This window comes from Bubalus bubalis, chromosome 10, assembly GCF_019923935.1.
Source record: "Bubalus bubalis isolate 160015118507 breed Murrah chromosome 10, NDDB_SH_1, whole genome shotgun sequence".
NCBI classification, from domain to species: domain Eukaryota; kingdom Metazoa; phylum Chordata; class Mammalia; order Artiodactyla; family Bovidae; genus Bubalus; species Bubalus bubalis.
In genome coordinates, this window is record NC_059166.1 from 54,922,661 (window position 1) to 54,946,580 (window position 23,920).

Below are 23,920 nucleotides of genomic sequence, written 5' to 3' on the forward strand. Positions count from 1 at the left end.
TATTGAAACCATTTAGAATCTAAGAGACAGCAGTGGATGTCCTTGGGTATACAGTGTAATGATCAAATTTATAAAGCTGTTTGGAGAAATGTAGAAGACTTGGGATCCAGTCAGAGAAAAATTAGTGAGAAAAGAATAACAAAAAATGTTGATGAGTGCAACTACCCATTTTAATGGCTTCCTTACAAACCAGACAATGTGCTCATTGCTTTATATATATTATCTCATTTAATTTTTATGACAAATGCATTTGGTCTTGATATTATGATTTTATAGATGAAGATACTAAAGTTTAGTGACTTTAATAATTTGGAAAGTTGGTGTCAGAGTATCTTCTGAAAGCTAGATCTAAACATTAACAAAGTTAACACCAAGATTCTAAATTCAGTGATCTGAGGAAAACTTCATTCACAGACATATAGAAAGACACAATGATTGAGGCCCTTTTTCACATAATTAGTTTTCATTTGTTTTGCTTCCTTCTATTATTAACTTTTCAGATCGTTTTACGGAAGATTATTTTAAAAATCATGACTTAAGAGACATCTATAATATCTAATAATGTGAATTTGAACATGAGGAATGTTAAATTTGGTCAAAATCATAAAAACAGATTAAAAATAATGAGATTTTAAATAGAAAAAAGGCAAACATGATATGGCTTGAAATTATGAGGTGAAAAATAATCATAAGAGTTAAGGGCTTTGGTTTTACATTTTATATAAAAGTATTATTCATCTTTTGATAAATTCGACTATTTGTTTCAGTATTAGAAATTTAAAAAATGGTATTTAGAAGTATGTGAGGCTATCTCTAATATGGTTCAAAAATGATAGGATGGCTCTCATTAGGCATTAAAATGATAAATAAATTGAACATTTTTATTATTATAGCTATCAAGTAAGTATTCCTATAGATGCTCTTCTAAAAACTGTCAGCCTAATTTTTTCAACTGTGTTTGAAAATGTGTTTTAATATTTCAGAGCCTGTGGTTGTTCCCTAAAACCTAAAAGAAATGGAAAGAGAAATTCTGTGTGATATAATACAAACAGGACATTTTAATCTGGAATGATACAAATTGGGTGGGAACAATGATCAAAATCTCTAACATGCAGAAGATACAGGCTCCTTTATAACACCATAGAATAAAAAAAACTAAGGATTTATTTTAAGGGCTGAGAGAAAGTTTCAGGAGTACAGAAGGAAGTACCATTTTACAGATCTGACAGTGCTTGTGGAACTAGTAATGGCTTAAACTTCAAACAAACAAATAAAAAACCCCCAAACTCAACAAAATTTATTTAACACAGTCAAGAATGATAAACCAACAGGAGCTATTTAAGAAGAACCAGGGATGCCTTGAGATACATCCTCAACCTTCTGAGACTGACTTTCTGGGTACCAATCATGAGGAGACCATGAGTTTTATATTGTAAAGCAATTTGTAAATCAGTCTCTGATAATATCTTCATAATCTTGAATCAAGCAGAAATGTGGTCAGATTATCCATCCAGAATGCAGTAAAACTTTGCCTTTTCATTAAATCATTAACTATTTCAATACAAAACCATTAGATTATATAAAATGACAATATATTATCTTTCAGAAAAACAGGTAAAACAAAAGACTTTAAAAACAATGGTTCCTTCTACAGCTTTAGGCTTTTGAGAATACATATATTTTTCCATGGCAGAAACATATGAGTTGCAAAATGAAAAAAAAGATGTTTTCACCACATCCATACTTACTTTATATTTGAAGTCATCATCTAGTTTCTTGGTTACTTTGATTAAATTACTGCATTTCATTCAAACTGTTTGCTAATGTATTTTGGTTTATGTTTGTAAATATTTCATGTTTACAGTTGTTTCAAAGTACTCTGGTGTATACATAGTTATTAACAGTAATTCATTTAACACAAACACACTTTTTCTATATTAAGTCTTTGAACAAAATTACAAAAAGAAACCACATAATGCAATAGTTTCTATATTTAAAGGATGATTAACATTTTATTCTACTTAACCTACAAGAGGCATTACTCAATAAAAATAATGGAAAAAAGTATTTTTGATAAAAAATATTTCTCCCTAGAAGGAAAACCTCTCATCTGAAAGGTATATACCACACACACACACAAATCTACTTTATATATTGTATGAGTTCTTGAATATAAAAACATAAATATTACAACATTTTATACTATGATAATTCTAAAAACTAAATATTTAATGAGCTGCAATTTATGGATTAATTTTCTTTTTTTTAAATTTTATTTTATTTTTAAACTTTACATAATTGTATTAGTTTTGCCAAATATCAAAATGAATCTGCCACAGGTATACATGTGTTCCCCATCCTGAACCCTCCACCCTCCTCCCTCCCCATACCATCCCTCTGGGTTGTCCCAGTGGATTAATTTTCTTTCAGCCCTCAATTTATAAGAATCAGCTTAGTAGGGAAGATCACTTTTTAAAAATAAAAGATATATCATACTGAATATATGATATGAGGTACATTTATTAAACTCTGTCTAATGGTTAAAACAATTGTTTACATTTCTAACTTTTGAGAAAAGCTACAAAGTTTCCATAATGTTTTCTTTTTGCTTGAAATATTTTTGTACTATTGCTCTAAGTAACAGAAATGAACTTGACTATTTAAAACAGAAAAAAAATCAGATACTGATATTTTTACATGCTAAAATGTAAACAAAAGCAACATAAAAAAAAGCCAAAATGACAACCAAATCTGACCTCTGTTCCTGATCTAATAGCATAAAATGAAACAAAAGACATACAAATTAAACAGAACCAGTTCTAAGATAAAATGCTGATTTGACAGCATGTCAATCATGAACCAATACATTATAGCATGAATTAATTCCTTGAATCTCTAAAAGTAATCAAGGAAGAGAAAACAGAAAGGGAGCAATATTTTTACCTGTGCAACATATGCAGAATCTGATATGAGGGAGAAACTGTCCACCTCCCCTCGGCTGATGTAAGTTTGAAGTAGGATGTTTATTTTCCCATAACTGTTCTCTACACCTCCAGGAGCTGAGAGTTCACAGAAATTGCTTAGTAAGGTATCTAACTCCTCTATTTCCTCTTCTCTGACCTGGAAGAATTATGATTTTATAGAATTATCTGGGCTGACTTATTTAAAATGTTTACACTGAAATTAAACCATACTACATGTGTTCTAAAAGTTTCCATGTCATTACTCAACATTTTTCTTTTGTATATTAAAATAGAAACAATTTTTTCATAGGCTACTAATAAAATACAATGAAAAACTACCTTGAGACTGATACAACTACATTTTATTATTCATCACCAATATTAAAATTGCCATTGACATATAAAAATTTGATACACCACAAAAATTAAATCTTCTGACCTCACCATCCTTATATTGATGAGATTTCATTTTTTATTTGACCAGAGTAAAACCTCTGCCCAAATGGATTACAGCAAACTTGAATTATCTTCAAATGCATTCATTACAGTCATATATTTTTATATGGTATAACACATTCATAGCTTAAAACTGTGAAGTACTATGATTCAAAGCATTAAAGTTTTCACTGTTAATAAGATTAAATTACAATATGAGTACAGAAATATTCATATCTAAGTCTGAATCATGCATGTCCTTTATATTTTCTTCAGTGAACCTTACATTGCAAATAAACCAAAATCTACACACTAAATTCTATGATAGTTTCATTACCGTAAAACCTACTTAAATTGTATTTGATTTGCAGTAGAGAGCAAAGAATGGTGTCAGGTATGAAATACTATCAAAATCTATAATACTGGACATTGTTGATAAATGGAACAACATGGCTGGTACTCAAAATGTGAAGTGTCATATAGTTTATATTGTATCAGGAATAACAATTTATTGTAAATGTTTATAAATGAATAAACACATATATGACATATGCATTTAATTCAAGCTTCAAGCAATCTTACCTTGATTTGATCAAATTCTTCAGCTTTGGAGACTATAGCAAAAATATCACTTTCTGTTTTGTGAGCATCAAAGAGTTCATTGAAGGTCTGCCAAAGTAAGTGTTACATTTGATTAAAATAGAAGGCCTAGTAAAATATTTTAAATTCAAAACCTGACTATAAATCACACATTCTAAAAGGACATCTGAGCCCTAGAATATGCAGAGTTACAATGTTTGTAGCACACTGCTCCAAATCATTAAACAATTAATAAAGTCACCAAAGGCTAAAAAGAATATTTAGCTAGAGAAGATCTTTAGAAGAAGAAAAAAAAATCAATAAAATCAGTTAATGAGGCCTACATTAGATATCTAAAACAATGTTCAGCATAGCATTCTGGTTTTGGCTCATTTTCAGCATGGGCATATGGAAATCTATACCATTCTCTGACTTTAAGCTGATTGTGTATCACATAAAATTGATGGAGGGATAACTAAAAATATGTAACCTGAAGATTCTGGCAAAGATATTGTAATATTGTTACTAAGGGCATACAGAAATTCAGAAAATCACAAAGAAAAAGATCAGAATAAAAATACAGTTGAAAAAAGGCTAGAGTTCCTGAAAGTGAGCTGCAAACAGGCTTAAGATGTAGTTTGCCAGCAACACACTACCAGGTGGACAAATGAGAAAGGAAACTTATTGGACAAACAAGTGGACATGAGTAGGTGATGCAAGCTGTAGAGAGCTGGGGGAAATGTTGTGGGTTGAGGAACTAAGAGATCACAGTTGTGAGATAATATATGTTAAAAGACGTTGAAGAAACCTAAAGTGCTATATGGGGCTTCCCTGGTGGCTCAGATAATAAAGAATCTGCCCGGAATGTAGGAGACTCGGGTTCGATTTCTGCATTGGGAAGATCCCCTGTAGAAGGGAATGGCAAACAACTCCAGCATTCTTGCCTGGAAAACCCCATGGACAGAAGAGTCTGGAAGGCTACAGTCCATGGAACCACATAAAGTCGGACATGACTGAGTGACTCACACTTTCAAAGTGATATATGGGACTTCCCAGGTGATGCAATGGTAATGAATCCACCTGCCAATGCAGGAGCTGCAGGAGATGCTCCTCAATTCCTAGGCTGGGAAGATCCCCTGGAGAAGGGGATGCAATCCACTCCAGTATTCTCACACGGAAAATCCAATGGACAGGGGAGCCTGGTGGGCTACAGTCCACCGGGTCACAAAGAATCAGACATGACTGAATGATTGAGCGCGCGCACACACACACACACAAAGTGCTATAGAAACAGGAGATATGAATGTGGCAAGGGAGGAAAAGCTATTAAGCACATGAAAATGTTTTCTGAAACATGTTATATGCATAAGCAGATGTTAAATAAGTACAAAACATTTAACACGTACACAACTTTTATACAGGCTTTGGTGTTCATATTCTTGAAGAAATCTCATCTTAGTGATTTCTATTACTTTTTCATTTAAGAAACAATTTTAAGAACAAAAATAAAAGTGAACATAGAAAATTCAAACTTTCTCTCTATAAAAAGAGTAATGAGTAAAATTTCACCTTGATCTACCTTCCTCCATTCAAATTTAAATCCTCTCTTCACAGGTAATCACTGTTAAGTTTTACCATGTAGTAATACATGAAGGTACGTGTGTATGTGCGTGTTAATCGCTCAGTCGTGTCTGACTCTAAGACCCCATGGACTATATGTAGCCCACCAGGCTCCTCTGTCCATGGGATTCTCTAGGCAAGAATACTGAAGTGGATTGCCATTTCCCTCTCCAATGAAGGTACATACATAGGTATATAAATACACATGAAGACAAGTATGTAGTATTTAAAATGTAGATATTATGGTGGTACTCTACCTTACATAAGATACATTAAAAGGCAACAGGCAAGGATACCACTGTGTAGTACAAATTACCTTTGAGTAATCTCTTAAACTGTCCAAATAGTACAGCTGAGTGCCCTAATATTTTTATTAGTTTTTATAGTCCTTCTTGGTCAGTGTTTCTCAATAATTTGTAATTAACTTTTCAACTTCTTATTCATGGACATCAATAAGCCAACAGTCCCCACTTTAAATCATTCAGGCATTCATTCCCCAGGTTTAATGTGCTCAGTGGTTTTAGGCTTGGGTTCATCTACAGCTTGGGACATACTCATAGAACAGGATGGCAAGAAGGTCCTGAATATTTAAAGTCTTATTTTTTTTTCTTATCTTTACTGAGTGCATGTTGTTGAATTCCTAAAAGTTAAATGAATTTTGTTCCATTAGTAGCTTTTATTTTTCCATAGTAATATTATATTCTGAAGTCCAGAAAGTATATACATTTAAAAACAGACATATTATTCTATTTGTTCCACTCAGTATAATACCTCAATAGTGTTGTATTTAATATAGTAGTGGCTAGCAGTTCTACCCAAATCAGTTGAGGAGAAATATCCAGTTCGCTCCTCAAAACGAATCATCCGAGCTTTGTCTAGTTTCCGTCCAACTTCAATGACCAACTGTTCTCGGTGCTTTGCTAATGTTGGGTCAATCTATAGGAAAAAAAAAAACCAAAAAAACACTTGACTAATTGTTCAGACAGTCATCATTTGCAAAGGTATATCTATTTATGGAAATTAAATGTTTCTATTGATGCTTTAGCATAAATTTTTATTACAATGTTAAAAGAATACATTTTTTAAAAGTTAGAACAATTAGAAAATATTTTATTTCATACATAAAGAAAGCTTTTAAAATTAATGAAAATTATCAATCTGTATATTGTTTTCAGATAGTAAATTTTAGAATCTAAAATTTCTGTATAGTCTTATAATCTTTAAGATTAATCAGGATTAGAAATTAGATACATGAAAAAAATCATTGTTTTCTCCCTCCCACACTAAAATAAATAAGAATTGTAAAATACCAAATCATAGTCCTGCTTTATCAGCTGTTTTAAGAAATGATAGTGAGAATGCTTTCCTCTGCTGAAATAAGGGTATATAAAAATAAATGAAAAGTTATCTTTTAAAAAGCATGGTTTTAGTGTTCTAACAATTTTCATAACTGTGGTGGGAAAACCACTTTGCAGTATTTTTCTAAGCAGAAAGGACATTAACACTAGATATTAATAAATGTTCTTGTTACTAAGATACATGTGTGTAAATATATGTATATAGACACACATACAGGTACACACACCAAGTCCTGAAGATTGCAGTCTGGCCACAAGCAATAAAGTGAAGTATGACCTTCTAAAGGGGGTGAGGGGAAGTATAAAATACTTCAGAAATCAATTTATGAGTTAATACTCCTACTGTTTGTTCTAACAGATTTTTATATCAACTTGTTCATGCACCAAATATAGCTACAACAAATGAATAAATCAGAAAAAAATGAGGCAAAGGAAAATCAACTGTAGGGAAGTAAGGTGGAATCAAGAGTCATATTAGCAAATACAGAAAGTTTTTTTTTTTTTTTAAGTCTTTATTGAATTTGTTACATTGCTTGTGGGGTTTTTCTTTGTTTGTTTGTTTTTAATGTTTTGGTTTTTCAGCCGTGAGGCATGTGGAATCTTTGCTCCCAGACCTGGGATCAAATCCTTACCTCCTGTGCTGGAAGGCAAAGTCTCAACCATTGGACAACTGGGGAAGTCCCAAAAAGGTCTTAAATATTTTCACTAAGTGACATAATACATGTTTCAGGTTTATCTTATAAAACCATGTTATTAATCACATATTACTAAACCACTAAAAAGAATTAAAGTATTAAATTATTTGTGTTAGTTCACATGAGTTTTATAGCTGTAAATTCTTATTGAGTAATAAAAACACGTAGGTCAGAAAAAAGGTTAGTTATCTGAACTGTGAAGGCTATAAAACCATGTACCTCAGAAGGGGGAAAAAAAGTCACTTTTTTATACTAGAAAATCATATAAAAATGACTTCTGATATTAACCTGGTACTTTAAGAAAAATCAATTGGTATGTTTATGTTGAGATTTGAGATGCTTTAGCCCATGGGAAAAAAAAAAAAAAACAAGTTGTGTTTTGTCTTCCTAAATTTACTCCTTCAGAATACTTTCATAGTACCATTGACCTGTCTCACAAAGCCTGTATCTGTAATAAGCTAGTGCCTTATTCTTTAAAATGTATAAAGTTACAGGTTACAACACATCTACATTTTATAGCTTATAGCAATCTGGCTGTAAAAGAAGATACCTGAGTATTAGATATCTTAATACTTAGGTATTAAGTAAAAGAGTAAACCTAAGTATTTAATATACAAATAAAGTGATTTCAGATGAACAGCTTCGTAACTAGTTGTTGCTGTTATTTTTATTTCCCCCTCCTAAATCTTGAGTTTCAAAAGTTCTCCATGGTCACATTTACTGTATATGAAAAGGAAAAATAAAGAAGAAAAAAGATAGCCATCTGCTTTGATAACACCATGGAATGTATACACAAACTAAGCCATTATTATTTATAAATGGAGGAAAACTACAATGTTAACGTAATGTTAATTGATCAGTCATGTCCAGCTTTTTGTAACCCCACGGGCTGAAGCCCACCAGGTTCCTCTGTCCATGGAATTCTCCAGGCAAGAATACTAGAGTGGGCTGCTATTTCTTTCTCCAGGGGATTCTCCAGATCCAGGGATTGAAACTGGGTCTCCCACATTGCGGGCAGATTCTTAACCATCTAAGCTACCAGGGAAGCTTTGATAACACCATGGAATACATATACAAACTAAGCCAGCATAATTAATGACTGGAGGAAGACTATAATTCTGAGTTAAATTCAACCTTTCTTCTAATTTTGATTTAACACCAGTGAAGATCGATATGATGGTGGTGAAATAGTATATTCATTAGAGAATAACTGGATTTTATCTGCAATTAGGAAGCATTTACAGGGTATAAAGCAGAGTTCTAAAGAAAAGACAAGATCTCACAGAATCTGTAAGCTATGTGGACCACACAGCTGTGAAGTTTGTAGGAAGAGCTGCAACCACATGTATTTGATTCTCAGTCTATGTTCTCATCAGGACCGATTCAGCCTCCAAACTGTTAAGATAGTAACTCATAAATGCTATCTATTAACTTAGGAACAAGGACTTAGAAGGATTTGATAAGAGGAACATACTGTATACAACATCACCCTATTATTAAAAGTAGTCTATAAGTTTCCTCATGTCTAATTTATTCCAAAAACTAAATTAAAAAAATAGATAAAAAAAACATAGCAAAATAGTAGTATCAAATGGAAACTCATCTGAATACTAAATTGATTAACAACATAAAGATCATTAGTATCAGTAGAAAAGAGGTATAAAGAAAGTAAAATAATTACAGGGGATAAAATTAATTTTCCTTCAGTTCAGTTCAGTTCAGTTGTTCAGTCGTTTCCGACTGCGACCCCATGGGCTGCAGCATGCCAGGCCTCCCTGTCTATCACCAACTCTCAGAGCCTGCTCAAACTCATGTTCACTGAGTTGGTGATGCCATCCAACCATCTCAACTTCTGTTGTCCCCTTCTCCTCCTGCCTCAATCTTTCCCAGCATAAGGGTCTTTTCAAATGAGTCAGTTCTTTGCATCAGGTGGCCAAAGTATTAGAGTTTCAACTTCAGCATCAGTCTTTCCAATGAATATTCAGGACTGATTTCCTTTAGGATGGACTGGTTGGATCTCCTTACAGTCCAAGGGACTCTCCAACACCACAGTTCAAAAGCATCAGTTCTTCAGTGCTCAGCTTTCTTTATAGTCCAACTCTCACATCCATACATGACTACTAGAAAAACCACAGCTTTGACTAGACAGACCTTTGTTGGCAAAGTAGTGTCTCTGCTTATCAAAATGCTATCTAGTTTAGTCATAACTTTTCTTCCAAGGAGCAAGCATCTTTTAATTTCATGGCTGCAGTCCCCATCTGCAGTGATTTTGGAGCCCCCCAAAATTAAGTCTGCCACTACTTCCACTGTCTTCCCATCTATTTGCCATGAAGTGGTGGGAACAAATTTCATATGCTTAGTTTTCTGAATGTTGAGTTTAAACTGACTTTTTCACTCTCCTCTTTCACTTTCATCAAGAGGCTCTTTAGTTCTTCTTCACTTTCCTCCATAAGGGTGGTGTCATCTGCATATCTGAGGTTATTGATATTTCTCCCGGCAATCTTGATTCCAGCTTGTGCTTCTTCCAGCCCAGTGTTTCTCATGATGTACTCTGAGTATAAGTTAAATAAACAGGGTGACAACATACAGCCTTGACATACTCTTCTCCCGATTTGGAACCAGTCTGCTGTTCCATGTCCAGTTCTAACTGTTGCATCCTGACCTGCATACAGATTTCTCAAGAGGCAGGTCAGGTGGTTTGGTATTCCCATCTCTTTCAGAATTTTCCAGTTTATTGTGATCCAAACAGTCAAAGGTTTTGGCGTAGTTAATAAAGCAGAAGTAGATGTTTTTCTGTAACTCTTGCTTTTTCGATGATCCAGTGGATGTTAGCAATTTGATATCTGGTTCCTCTGGCTTTTCTAAATCCAACTTGAACATCAGTATTTTCTATAAAAAGATTAAAGCTCTGTTTTTCTTCCAGGTACCTAACTCTTTTCAGATGAGGCAAAAATAGCAAATATTTATCCTCATACCATGAAAGGATTAGAGAACTAAAAAGGAGGTCTGACTTTCTTTTTTTAATAAATGAGTTTTTTTACCTGATAAGCCTTGTGGCTGATGCCATATACTAATGGATTTGCTCTCATCCGTACATAAAGATAAGTGTAGCTTATCCACTTCACTGCTTCTTCCACATTAGTAACCGTTCCCAGAGCAATCTGCAAATCAAAAATATAACAAAAATTAAACTAATGCATTAAAGCTGAATATAAACATTGCATCAAGGACCATTTTGTCAAAAGCTAAGTTTTTAAAATGCATCACTATGATGTATTTAAAAGAAGGTAAGCATAATTATTAGCCATGACATTTCTCCAACTAATTAAAAATCAGCCCTGCTTCATTTGAGAACAGTACATTAGATATGCTACCTGCCAAAACTGACCTTACTTACTATTATTGCATTGGATTATTTTTCCCGTTTAATTTTATATAGTATTAAAAACATTTTGGTATTCATTAATTCTTCTTCTTCTTGTTTCTTTTAAATCTTGGCTTCATTTAATGTGACAACATTATTGATAGTTTTAAATGTAACTGTACCACAAATAAAACATAATATTGATGATTTTATCCCTCTTTATTGTGATTTTGTATACTGTCATCACCAAAATAACAAAGGGTATCATAACATTAATTTTTTTCCTCTAAAGATTCCCATTTGCAGCATAACTAGTATAAATATATAATATAAATACAATGGTAAATGCAATAATTTTGGCACAAATATTTTATTGGGATTTATACATATTAATAACATATATACCTCAAAATTCATATAAGAACAGGGAGTGGTTTTAATCTTTTTATTGGTAAACTTATCTTAGGGAGAAATTAGTTATTTATAAATTTGAATTATAATAAACACTGGTATTTCTTTAGATTATATTCTGAAATTTTTAAACATAGCATTTTAATGTAACTTTATAAAATGGTAATTTAATGAAACCAAAGTTAATAATTTTAAAACAATAACATATAAAATCTGTGTAATAAATGGAACTGCTAGAAAATGATCTTAACACAGAACTGCAGTGAAAAATCTTAAAAATACATTTTTTTAGACACTGGATCTATAGGTAGTCATTTTGCTTCTATTTAGAGTGTTCATTTTAATTAACAAATTTATCCAAGTTATGCCACTTCAGATTTGAATAATTTTTCCTGAATTTGTGGCTGAAAAAATTTTTACATCGTAATACTTTAATCAAAGGATAACTGATGGTCTCCACCCTAAATAACCAAATTTTAGAAGACAAGAAGGAAAAATGAATCCTGTTATTTTAGTATAAAATATTAAAGAAAATATAACCATTAATGTTTGCTTTATTCTCATATTATAATTTACATTCTGCATAATTAATTTTGTAAAGTAAGTATGTGTAGGCTTAGCTATCTTTATTTAGTTGGAGATGACATATAGCAATTTAATACCATTATAGTATTATATCATACTATTCATCCTTAAATAAATGACCAAAACTAAATAAATGACAAGGCAGATGCTGACTATCTTTTAAAAAAATTACACTATCTTGATATATGTCAGAGAAAGACAATACTGTATGATCTCCTTTATATACAGAATCTAAAAAAACCAAATTCATAAACAGCAGAATGGTGGTAGCCAGGAGTTGAGGGGTAAGGAAAATGAGATGTTGGTTAAAGGGTACAAATTTTCAGGCACATGAGTAAGCTCTGGGGATCTAATATATAGCATCATGACTATAGGTAATCCTATTGTACTCTATATGTGAAAGTTGATACGAGAGTAAAGCTTTAGTGCTCTCAACATAACAACAGACAAAATGGTCATTACATGAGGTGAAGAAGTGTTTACTAACTTTATGGGGTGAACATTTCACAAATACATATGTGTGTCAAATTATTGCACTGTATAACATTAAACTTACAATGTCATGTCAATTATAACTCCATAAAGCTGGAAAGAACAAATAAATTTACATTACATATTAACTAATGACTAAAATTGACCACAGTATAAGTAAACATATGCATTTATTAAAATGTGAACTGTAAGACTTTCTACAAAACAAAGTGTAACAAGAATTAAAATTTACCTAAGGAGTGAGTTCTACAAGACTTCCTAAATATTTACAAACATCACAGTTAAACATTTTTTAGTCTGCTTAGGCAAAGGAAACTAGTTAGATAATATGGCAAGATATCCTACAGCATTCTCCATTTTTAATTCTATTATTTGAGTTGGATTGTATCAATTCCCTTATCATTTATAGATATTTGAAAATAACATCACACAACTCCTGAGTAGAAAATTTTATAAAAAATAAAATAAACTTCATATTACTTTCAAAATCAGAGAGTAAATTAACAATAATTGGTAATTAGCTGTTGCTGGGCACTGATAAGAATAAAGGAAAAGACCAAGTAGGTAGCAAAACCTGGATCAAGTAATACAAGTCTTTCAAATGTTTACCAAAAAGGAAAAGACTACTCAGAAAAACGAATGTAAATTTATGATGGTACATCATACTGTAAGATTAATCCTTGAATGCCACCTAGTGACAACAATAAAAATTTACTTGCAAATATGTGTGGTCTCCTAGTAGCTACTTGGAGAAGGCAATGGCACCCAACTCCAGTACTCTTGCCTGGAAAATCCATGGCTGGAGGAGCCTGGTAGGCTGCAGACCATGGGGTCGCTAAGAGTTGGACACGACTGAGCGATTTCACTTTCACTTTTCACTTTCATGCATTGGAGAAGGAAATGGCAACCCATTCCAGTGTTCTTGCCTGGAGAATCCCAGGGACGGGAGAGCCTGGTGGGCTGCCGTCCATGGGGTCGCACAGAGTTGGACATGACTGAAGCGACTTAGCAGCAGCAATAGCTACTGATCTGATCTGATAGGAGGCTTATATAGAACAAGTATTTTTCATAGTATCTCTCTGAAATTTATTCATTCATCCCAATAATCATACAAGAAGCCAGTAAGTCAAGTACAATGGATATGGCAATAAATATAGCCTGGTGCCTTGTCTTAAGAAGTTCTGTAGTCCCTTAGGTGAGATACATGTAACTAGTTAAGATGACATCTATGAAACCATTATCCACAGTGCCTAGGACACAATATGTATTCAAAAATGCTTTTAAAGATAAACACCTAACATGTATAACTTATAAAAGTGCCATTAGTATATAGTGTAACAGAGATTTAAGTGCTAAGTAAAAGAGGAAAAAAATAATCTATTTTAACTTTGGTAATTTAGAAGGCTCAAAGTATCATTTTGTATCTGATTTATCTACTTGAACTTTATTCATTACAGTTATCTTGTTTATTTGTATGTACTTTTTAAAAAGCTAGTTGAAATAAAATAAAACTAAACAAGCAAATGTAATAATCATATTTAGATAAATACATATGCATACACAAATCCCTCTAGTACATGTATGCAAACAACATTTATACCACTATTTGTTTATTTATTCCACTAAAATTTGTGTGGGTAGCAAGTATAATTGGGGCTGAGCATAAAGGGACTATGAAGTAATATAAGTGGTATCATCTTGTACTGAATAACAACTTGGCACAGGTGTGTGTTAGCTTTTCACAACAATCTAGTGACACTATTCCTAATTTAAACATGGGAAGATGAGTGCTGTACAGGTGAAGCAAATAGACTGAGAGCCTATCTAGAGCAGAAGAGCTGTACTGGAAAGTAACCAGAGTCAGAACTGGGAAGATGTCAGGCTACTGAGGCCATAAATCCAAAGACAAGGTGCTTGTATTATACCCTGCGGAGATGGACAGAGGATGATAGACAGAGGAGCCAGGGGTCTAGAGTCCATGCGGTCACAAAGAGTCAGACATGACTGAGCATGCATATGCACATGCACTGCTGTGTAGATGCGAGGAACTCTGTACAAAGAATGTATGTACACTTACAGAAAGATTAATACATTTTAAAGTATGGACCACAGGGCACTGGCACAGACGAGGTACCCAGTCATGTCTGCTGAATAAATTTTCATAAGCCTCAAACATGCTTCAGTGTTTCTAACAGAGCAGAATGAAATGGTATATATAGGGCCAGAACTTCTGACCTTTTGGCATTAGTTAGCATAAGGCGGTCAGCCCGATTAGGGATCAATTAGCAAAGATGCCTCATAAAATGTCTGCATTAAAATGACTGCTTGATAGAATACTTTCTCCAGTTCTTCTAAACTAGTGTTATCAAGGATAGCAGTCTGGGCAACATTCCTAATCTAACATGACCTTGGTGTTGATCATTGTTGCTATACAGTCCGGCAAAGATTTTGGGAATCTAAAGACTGAAAAACTCATTACCTTGAGAGCACAGCACACATTCATTGTATAAACTAATTTCACACTTGGCTTCCACAGATTACCAAATTTAATTTCACATTCAAATTATAATTTAAGGGAATTTGTTTCCTTAAGAAGAAAATTTACTTTAATTGGGAACTAGTCTGGTAGACAAAATAAGATGAAGAAAATTTAGCAATGGCTATACTTCACTATATTAGCAAAAAATTTCAAGGTATATGTTTTGTTATTTGAATGTTATTTATAGTATTAAATGGAATTACGGTTCCAGACAGTTGACATTTCTGAAAATGACAAACACTAATAAGTAGTTTATGAATATGAGGTGAATCTGTGGGCTACAATTCATTTTTAATTTCTCAGGAATTGACCAAATAGTTTCACTGATGATAGAATTTTATAGTCCATAAGAAAAAGAATTCCTGAGGACAAGAGTTACTCATCTGTGTCTTTTGCATAAAAGCATCACTATTTGGTGTCTACCACTTACAAAAAGCTATCAGGGAAAATAATTCTAAGTTTACAAAGATGTAGGCTTTCTTAATATGCTTTTCTAGAAACATTATATAAAACAGTCTTGCTTTTTATTGTAATTAAGAGAAATGATTACTGCCATTTTGGAAAATATTTAGTCCTGGTCTCAGAAGGTGGCAAATAGAAGGTTAATTAATATAGAGAAATGTATTCATTTTTAACTTACCACATTTTATATAATTGAAATCTAGGCTATAATAAAAAGACTATTTTTGTAGTTAAAAAGACTTGAGTTTGAACAGTACTAGTTTCAAAAATTAGTACCTGAATGAGCTTTGGGCCAGTTATCTATCTCTCTGAGAACAATCTCTCCTGAGCATCAGTACTGAGAGAATATACAAAAAGTACCCAGTAGGTTGGCACATCCTCAGTCCATTGCTACTATTACTATCTTTGTACAACAGACTATTCTATCATAGATCCTAGTGACCCAAGACCTAATTATTAAAACCATGCCATTATAGTAGGCAATGAGGATAAAAATTGAGTTATAGTATTTCTTTTGGAGACAATCCCAACATCATAATTAATTTTCTAATTTTTTTTATTTTCTTACAATTTTGCTGCGAGAAACAAGCATCTTTCCTGATTTTTTTCTAACTTCCAACTGGATCTTCTAACCCTTACCTAACTTTCTGAACCCAGATCAAGTTTTATCACCTTCATGAACAAAGCCTTTCTTGATATGCTGGGGCCAAAGGTGTTTTCTCCTTCTACTGAATCCTTCTTTAGAACTTTATTACCTACCAACACTACTGCGCTGTATTTTTGTATCTTTTTCTCCCATTCTGGACTATATACTCCTTAACAGAGGAATTGCATACTGTGTGTGTTCCATCCTCTAAAAAGACTTGTAGATAAGATCAATAGATCTAAGTGAAATTTCTACAATACTTCAAATATTTCACTTATTCATGTATTTAATAGTTATATTCCACCTACTTTCAAAAACTGAGTCAACTTGAATAGTAAGAAGGGATGTAGAGACAGAAAAGTGTTGAGTGACAGCACAACAATAAAAAAGGCCATAAGAACAGCGAAAACTCGTTTGATTGTTTGACACACAGGTTCTTAAATTTAGAATGTTTATCCTCTTTACCAGTTAAGATGTTACCTAGGGTTCCAGGGTCTGCTAGTTAAGTCTGAACACAAAAACACATCATAATGAAATAAATTATAATTCTGTAGCTCAATTTAAGCAATCATATTTTCTATAACAAAGTTAATCAAATGAGCTAAAACAGAAGAGCTTTATTAACCTTATAAAAACTTTATAAAATACTTCATAATAAACTTTATAAAAGTTTGTATGAACACAGTTTTTTTATTACTATTTCCTTAGTTTGTATAGCTGTGGTTAGATTTCTGTCCTTTCACAAAACCTTGTGACTTAAAAGCAGTCTTTTAGCAATGAGTTATCAGTTCTCATTTGCATTTTATATTGCTCTGATCTAATCAAGGATATCACCATTCCACCTCTTGTGTCTCATGACTGTGTATGAAATAAAATGTATTATTAAATATTACAAAACAGCAATCAACTCAACCTTTATTTTTCTTAGTCTTTCTTGAAGCTGATGATTCCATTCCAACCTTTTGCTTATTAGCTCTTACCTCTGCATTTAGATTATCTGCAAGGCTTTCCAGAAACTGGCTCTCAATTGGGTTTTGTTGAGTGAGCAAAGAGAGGTAATGGCTGAGTTTATCATGGGTTGTTATGATGATTCCTTCTCCAAATTTGTCAAATTGTGGTCTTCCGGCTCGACCAAATATCTGCATGACATCTAAAATTCCAAGGTCAACAAAGGAGCCTCTTTTTGCAGCATATATTTGTGTTCCCTAGATGAGGGAAAGTTAATAAAAATTTACATAAACACACACAAATATAATCCTGATGACTTGAATACTGAAATTAGGCAAATATGGCAAGATCTCAAAAGTGTACTTTAACTAATCCTTTCATTATCTGTGATAGAGTTAAATTTTCACAATATAAACTAGATTCTTTTGGAGAAAATAATTCTGACCTTATATGAATAACATTCAAAGTCACTGAAGCAGCCAAATCACAATAATTTTCTAAATAAATCAACCCACAGGTTTGTTTTAAGATATCTCAAATCCATGCAAAAAGGAAGGTAAGCTCTCACCTTAATAATAACAGCATGAGCAGGAAGATTGACACCCCAGGCTAATGTAGCCGTACAGACTAGGACTTTGATATGCCCATTAGAAAACAAGCTTTCAACCAAATTTCTGTCCTGCCGAAGCATGCCTGCGTGATGAATACTAAAACCATCTGGAAATAATTCTCGTACTTGTCTATTTCTTGACTTTTGCACCTAGAGTAGAAAGCAACAAAACATAAAAGTGTTATTTAGCATTTAAAAGCAATTGTTATTTAGCATGTCTCCTGAATAAGTTTATCAAAGAGAGCACAGAATTATTGTTAAGCATCTTAAGGTCTTACTAAGTTTTAGTATATAATGTTATACAAGATCACTTAAAATTATATTTCAGCTATCTTAAAAAATAGGTAACCTTGAACATGGCACAAAATCCAAAAGGAAAGAAGTTAAAATCAAGTGTTTCTTTCATTCAGGTATCCTCTTCCTGTAATCAATCAGTATTACCTTTTGTATTCTTCCAAAAGAAGTATATTAAAAGCAAGCATAATTCTCAGTGGGTTTCAACTCATTCAGAGTAAAGGTCAGAGTCCTACAAAAATCATTCCCATCCCCGAACCTCACTTACTCATGCCAGACACAAATACTGGCTTTTTCTCTAAGGTCTTTTTTTTTTTTTAACAAATCCACACCTGCCTTGAGGTCTTCACACTGTCTGTTCTAGACTCACTGCCTTGGAAACCTCTCCCCCTTACTGAGATGCCCCTGGTTCGGCTGGTCATGCCCTCCTTCTCATGATAATGAGCCAATAAGCCCAGCTGTGCTCCTCCTCACACCTGTGTTCCTGCTGATCTCTGACAGGAGGGCACCAGCCACCTGTCTTATCTCCTCAACTGTACATCTGCCCTGAATATACTAACCCGCTTCTGAGGGCTGGTCTTTGGCCTGGTCTGAGCTCAGATGTGGGGTCTGGTCCACTTATCTGTAATTTGTGTAAGTGCTACAGCAAATCTTTTAAAATTCACTGATAGCTCATCGTACAATGGAGACATTTTTTCAGCAAAATTAAAGACTAACGTAAGTGCTCAAAATTTCTGTTTGGGCTCCACATCCTGTGCTTGTTTGCTGTTGCTCTGAAAATTTCAGGATCAGCATCTCGATAGCTTGAGTGTTTTCCATAGTTTTTATGTAAGGTGCACTACACTGGCAGGGAACGGGGTTCTAGCAGTGACCTCATCACACTGACTATCTCTTAAAATCGGAAACGTCTAAGTTAATAATAATTAAGAAAATGATCTGTGAAAACCGCACGCCATGAAATCTGCTTCGAATATAAAATGGAAGAGAATAAATTAACAAACCGCACCATCTAGTGGCCAGCCAAGTAAATAACAACTTGGAAATATATACACAAAAAGATTTATCTTTTTTTTTAAATTTTATTTTATTTTTAAACTTTACATAATTGTATTAGTTTTGCCAAATATCAAAATGAATCTGCCACAGGTATACATATGTTCCCCACCCTGAACCCTCCTCCATCCTCCCTCCCCATACCATCCCTCTGGGTCGTCCCAGTGCACTAGCCCCAAGCATCCAGTATTGTGCATCGAACCTGGACTGGCAACTCGTTTCATACATGATATTTTACATGTTTCAATGCCATTCTCCCAAATCTTCCCACCCTCTCCCTCTCCCACAGAGTCCATGGGGAGGGTATTCATTTTTGTGCAGTGTGGTCAGCCTCTTACAAATAATTTTATATGCACACTTTATGATTAGCTACACTGGCCTTAAGTTAAGGATCATATTGCCTTAACTTTAATCCTTTTAGATGTGTTAATGTCAATCTCACAAATACAGGCTCCATGTTATGGAGTATTTCGGTCTCCGTGTTATGGAGTATTTGCTAGTATCTAACAAAGCTCCTTCGCGAGGTCAAGGTAGAAAAAGAAAAAACATTTTACCTACTTCATTTCTTCCCTAACATTAATGAGTGAACATTCAGAGCTAACAGAGGAAACTGAAAAATACTGCTTAGAGACATTCAGAACAAATCATACCGCTGGATGGCTCTTTTGGGTGCATCTGTTGTTTGTGGACTCCTGAACTGGAATATCTTGATAGGCTTGTTATAAATGCAGATTTTAGTCAAAGTCCTGTTGAGTTAAGCCTTGACTTGTGACACCATGACACTGTAAGAAGCTGAACCTGGAAATATGGAACTGTGGTGCAGAATATTCCTAGAAGGTAGTAGATGGCTCATGGGGTGCTGACACAGCACCTCCCGCCCTGACCAGGTGGGTTCAACCAGCCTGGTCTCTGTAAGCAACCAAGAGGTCCCAGGGGTCACTTCTGCTTTGTCTCTATTCTCGCTGATATTCTGTGCTGTTGCTTTTTTAAATTATATTACTTCAGTAGAGACCTGAAGTGACAACAATCTTAAAGTAAGACTGGGTTGGTCTTTCTCAACTATCTTTGAACCTGAATCTGCTGTTTTTGATCTAGCCTAGTTCACAGTGGAAATAAATGAGAAATCTTGGGAAAGAGATCCAGGGATAAGTATGCTTTAAAACCTTATTTAAAAAATTATCCTATAGTCAAATTATCTTTTCACTTTTGGTGTACAGTTCTATGAACTTTAGTATGTGTTCAAACTGTGTAACTACCATAATAATGATACAAACAGTTCCTTTACACACCCCCTCAAATTCTCTTATTATTTCTTTATAGTTAAACCCTCCCCTCCTACAGCCCCTGGTAGATCAGACCCCCTGATCTGCTCTAGGAAAATATGTGACTAACATTTATATTAAAACTGATAGAAAATTGTAATAAGAGCAATGGAAGAAAATTTAAAGGCTGTCCAACATTTAGGTTTTCATCCTTTTTAAAAACAAATTAATTCTAATGTTAGTTAGGGACCTTAGAGCACAGAAATAGAAGTCTAAAAATTAATCTTACAGAGACAGTGTAGTAGCACTGATAGGAAAACCTGATAAAGCAGCAGAAAACAGAATACAATAGAGAAATATCTCTTAAGAATATTAAACCAAACAGTAAAGAGCTTTGGAAAATAGAATTCGCCAATGCATTAAAACAACATATCACAACTAAGTACATCAAACCCCAGAAGGCAAGGCACTATCTATACCTATAAATATATTTATATGAACATGCTGATGAATGAGTCAAAGGAGAAAGAACATAGCTGATCTAAAGGCACTGAAAGCTCACAAAAGACCACATTCAATCTTAATGAGCAGAGGTGACAATATTGATTTTAAATCACACTGAATCATAAAACATTAGGAGTGTATCTATTAAAGTTAGAAACAAGGCAAAGTTGTTTACATCAGCTAACCAATGTCTTAAACAATGGAATTGGACATGAGAAAATAATAAAAAGTAGAAATACTAGAACAGAAGAAGTCAAACCAATTATTAGTTGCAGATGAAATAAACATTTACTTAGAAAATTGAGAACTAATTAAAAACTACTAATGACTGAATTCAGAAAGGTGACAGTCCCCCAAATCAATATTTTAAACAAGTGTTTCTATGTATAAACAATAACTTGTTAGAAAATAAAAGGGAAGAAAATATAACATCTATAAAAGCCATCAAAAACAGAAAAAAGCAAGAAATAGGTAGAACTCTACATGAAGAAATCATCATAACACTGCCAAAGGATATTCAACAACTGAAATCATATGCTTTGTTTTTGAGTTGGAAAAACCTGATTTGATAAAAATATCAATTCTCACTAATGTAATCTGTAAATCAATATATTAACTTAACTAAAAGGTAAACATCATTTCTTGGAAGTGATACTGAAGTACATCCTAAAAAGTATACCTGTATATTTATCCAGGAAAAAAAATTCTAAAATTGAAGAATAATGAGGATGCTTACCCCAAACACATTAAAAATACTATAAAAATAGGATAAGTAAAATAGTTTAATACCAGAGAAGAGTCAATAAGCTCAGGGAAATAGAAGAGAAAACTCAGAAACTGACTCAGGCAAATGTGAGAATTTTGTATGTTATATTCAATTTTATAATCAGTGGAATAAACACGGAGTCCCGTCTGCTAATGCAGGAGATGTAAGAGACATGGGTTCGATCCCTGGGTCTGGAAGATGCCCTGGAGAAGGAAATAGCAACCCACTCCAGTATTCTTGCCTGGAAAATTCCATGGACAGAAGAGCCTGGTGGGCTATAGTCCATGGGGTTGCAAGAAGTCATACACAATTGAAGCAACTTAACACGGACATTCAGAAACTCATCTGCTTCAGCAGGTCATCAAAAAGATGTGATCACCAGTTTGACCCACGAGCTGGGCCCAGGTAATCAGAGGTGCCTCATCCTTTCCCCAGTCCTTAAAATGTGCACTCTGCTTGCCTTCACTATGCTAGTGGCTGGCCAAGAATACAGCCTTTAGTTAGAAATGCAGTGTTCACTGTGTACGTGACTAAATCCCGTTAAGGCTTCTATATAAACTTTTAAAATTGTACCAGGTAGGTTTGGAGATCTACTTGTATATAAGTTCCCTTAATTTTTAAACCTGAGACCCACCAATCTAGAATGGTCTTTAGTCTCTCCTTGCCCTCTGTATATGGAGGTTTCAGATTATACTCAGAAAGGTCTCGAGGAGAATGCAAACCAATACCATCACAATATGCAGTAAGTTCCAGATGGATCAAAGATTAAGTAATAAATATTAAAAATTAAATTTAAAAAGGGCTAGAGGAAATCATGTTTAAGTGGGTGTGGCCTTTATAAGCAAGACAAATACTATGAAAACTAATAAAAATCTCATCATGGTAAAATATTCATAAATAAATCAAAATCACAGGTTAACTAGGAAAAATGTTTGTAACACATATAATGGTACATGCAATTTACAGAAGAAATTTAAACAGCAAATGTGAAAAATGCTGTTTCACTCATAAAGAAATGCCAGTAAAAGTAATAATGAAGTATCTTTTTTGCCTTTTAATCTGTCATAAACTCAAAAATTCTAACACTGCTCGGTGCTGGCAGTTAGATAGGAGGAAGTTACTGTTCCAGGAAATGTAAATTGGAACAACCTCCTTAGTGGGCAATTCAGGACCACTCATTCGCCAAACTTTTAAATGCATGTACCACGTTGATGGATAAATTCCACTGCCAGGAATTTTTCCAATGGACATTGTTGCAACTGCCAAGAGTATGAGTAAGAATGTTTACTGTAGCACTGTTTACAATAAAACATAATTAGAAACAACAAAAGTATCCATCAAGACAGGATAAATGAATGAAAATAATATCCACATTGGGGTATATTATGGAGTTGTTGAAAGAATGAATCAGATATTTCTGTGTTGATTTGAAAGATCTCCATGATGTATCACTAAGCAAAAAAAGCAAGAGACATAAAAGTGTGCCTAACACCCCGTCTAGTCAAGGCAATGGTGTTTCCTGTGGTCATGTATGGATGTGAGAGTTGGACTGTGAAGAAAGCTGAGCGTCGAAGAATTGATGCTTTTGAACTGTGGTGTTGGAGAAGACTTTTGAGAGTCCCTTGGACTGCAAGGAGATCCAACCAGTCCATTCTGAAGGAGATCAGCCCTGGGATTTCTTTGGAAGGACTGATGCTAAAGCTGAAACTCCAGTACTTTGGCCACCTCAAGCGAAGAGTTGACTCATTGGAAAAGACTCTGATGCTGGGAGGGATTGGGGGCAGGAGAAGAAGGGGACAACAGAGGATGAGATGGCTGGATGGCATCACTGACTCGATGGACGTGAGTCTGAGTGAACTCCAAGAGTTGGTGATGGACAGGGAGGCCTGGCGTGCTGCAATTCATGGGGTCGCAAAGAGTTGGACACGACTGAGTGACTAAACTGAACTGAACTGAACACGATCCAGTTTTTTCATACTGAAACTCACATGCAAACACACACAATGGTAGTTGTAAAAAATCTTCCCTTGAAAGGAATATAAATATAAGAAGCTTTTTTACAAGAGTTTCATCTGAAGAAATGAATGAAGGTAGATGGTTAAGCCCATGAGTTATGGAGCTGAACTTGTTTATTATTAATACAAGATGCCTGCTGCTTCCTCAAGTATCAGAACAATTGTTTTCCACCTGGCTTCTCAGGGTGAGCTCTACTCGGAGGCTAGGCTTTTAGGCTTCTGTAGCCTCTGGAGGGCTGGAGGCATATAATCCACCTTGTTCACATTCTCTGAACAGAGTATTGGATTCTCCAAGGAAGGTATCAGGGATCCAACACTA

The 23,920-nt window shown here is 34.0% G+C and overlaps 1 protein-coding gene across 2 annotated transcripts in view; it reads right to left on the minus strand.

Annotated features, from left to right (window-relative positions):
• The window catches only part of ASCC3 (activating signal cointegrator 1 complex subunit 3), a 339,061-nt gene that overhangs the window by 115,710 nt on the left and 199,431 nt on the right, over positions 1-23,920 (minus strand). For both annotated transcript variants that reach the window (XM_044924341.1, XM_044924342.1), the window contains 6 exons: positions 17,666-17,857; positions 17,130-17,354; positions 10,692-10,811; positions 6,369-6,533; positions 3,981-4,067; positions 2,944-3,120 (listed from right to left, as the gene is read on the minus strand). In XM_044924341.1, the coding sequence (XP_044780276.1) occupies positions 2,944-3,120; positions 3,981-4,067; positions 6,369-6,533; positions 10,692-10,811; positions 17,130-17,354; positions 17,666-17,857 (966 nt within the window). The remainder of the gene's footprint in view (positions 1-2,943; positions 3,121-3,980; positions 4,068-6,368; positions 6,534-10,691; positions 10,812-17,129; positions 17,355-17,665; positions 17,858-23,920) is intronic.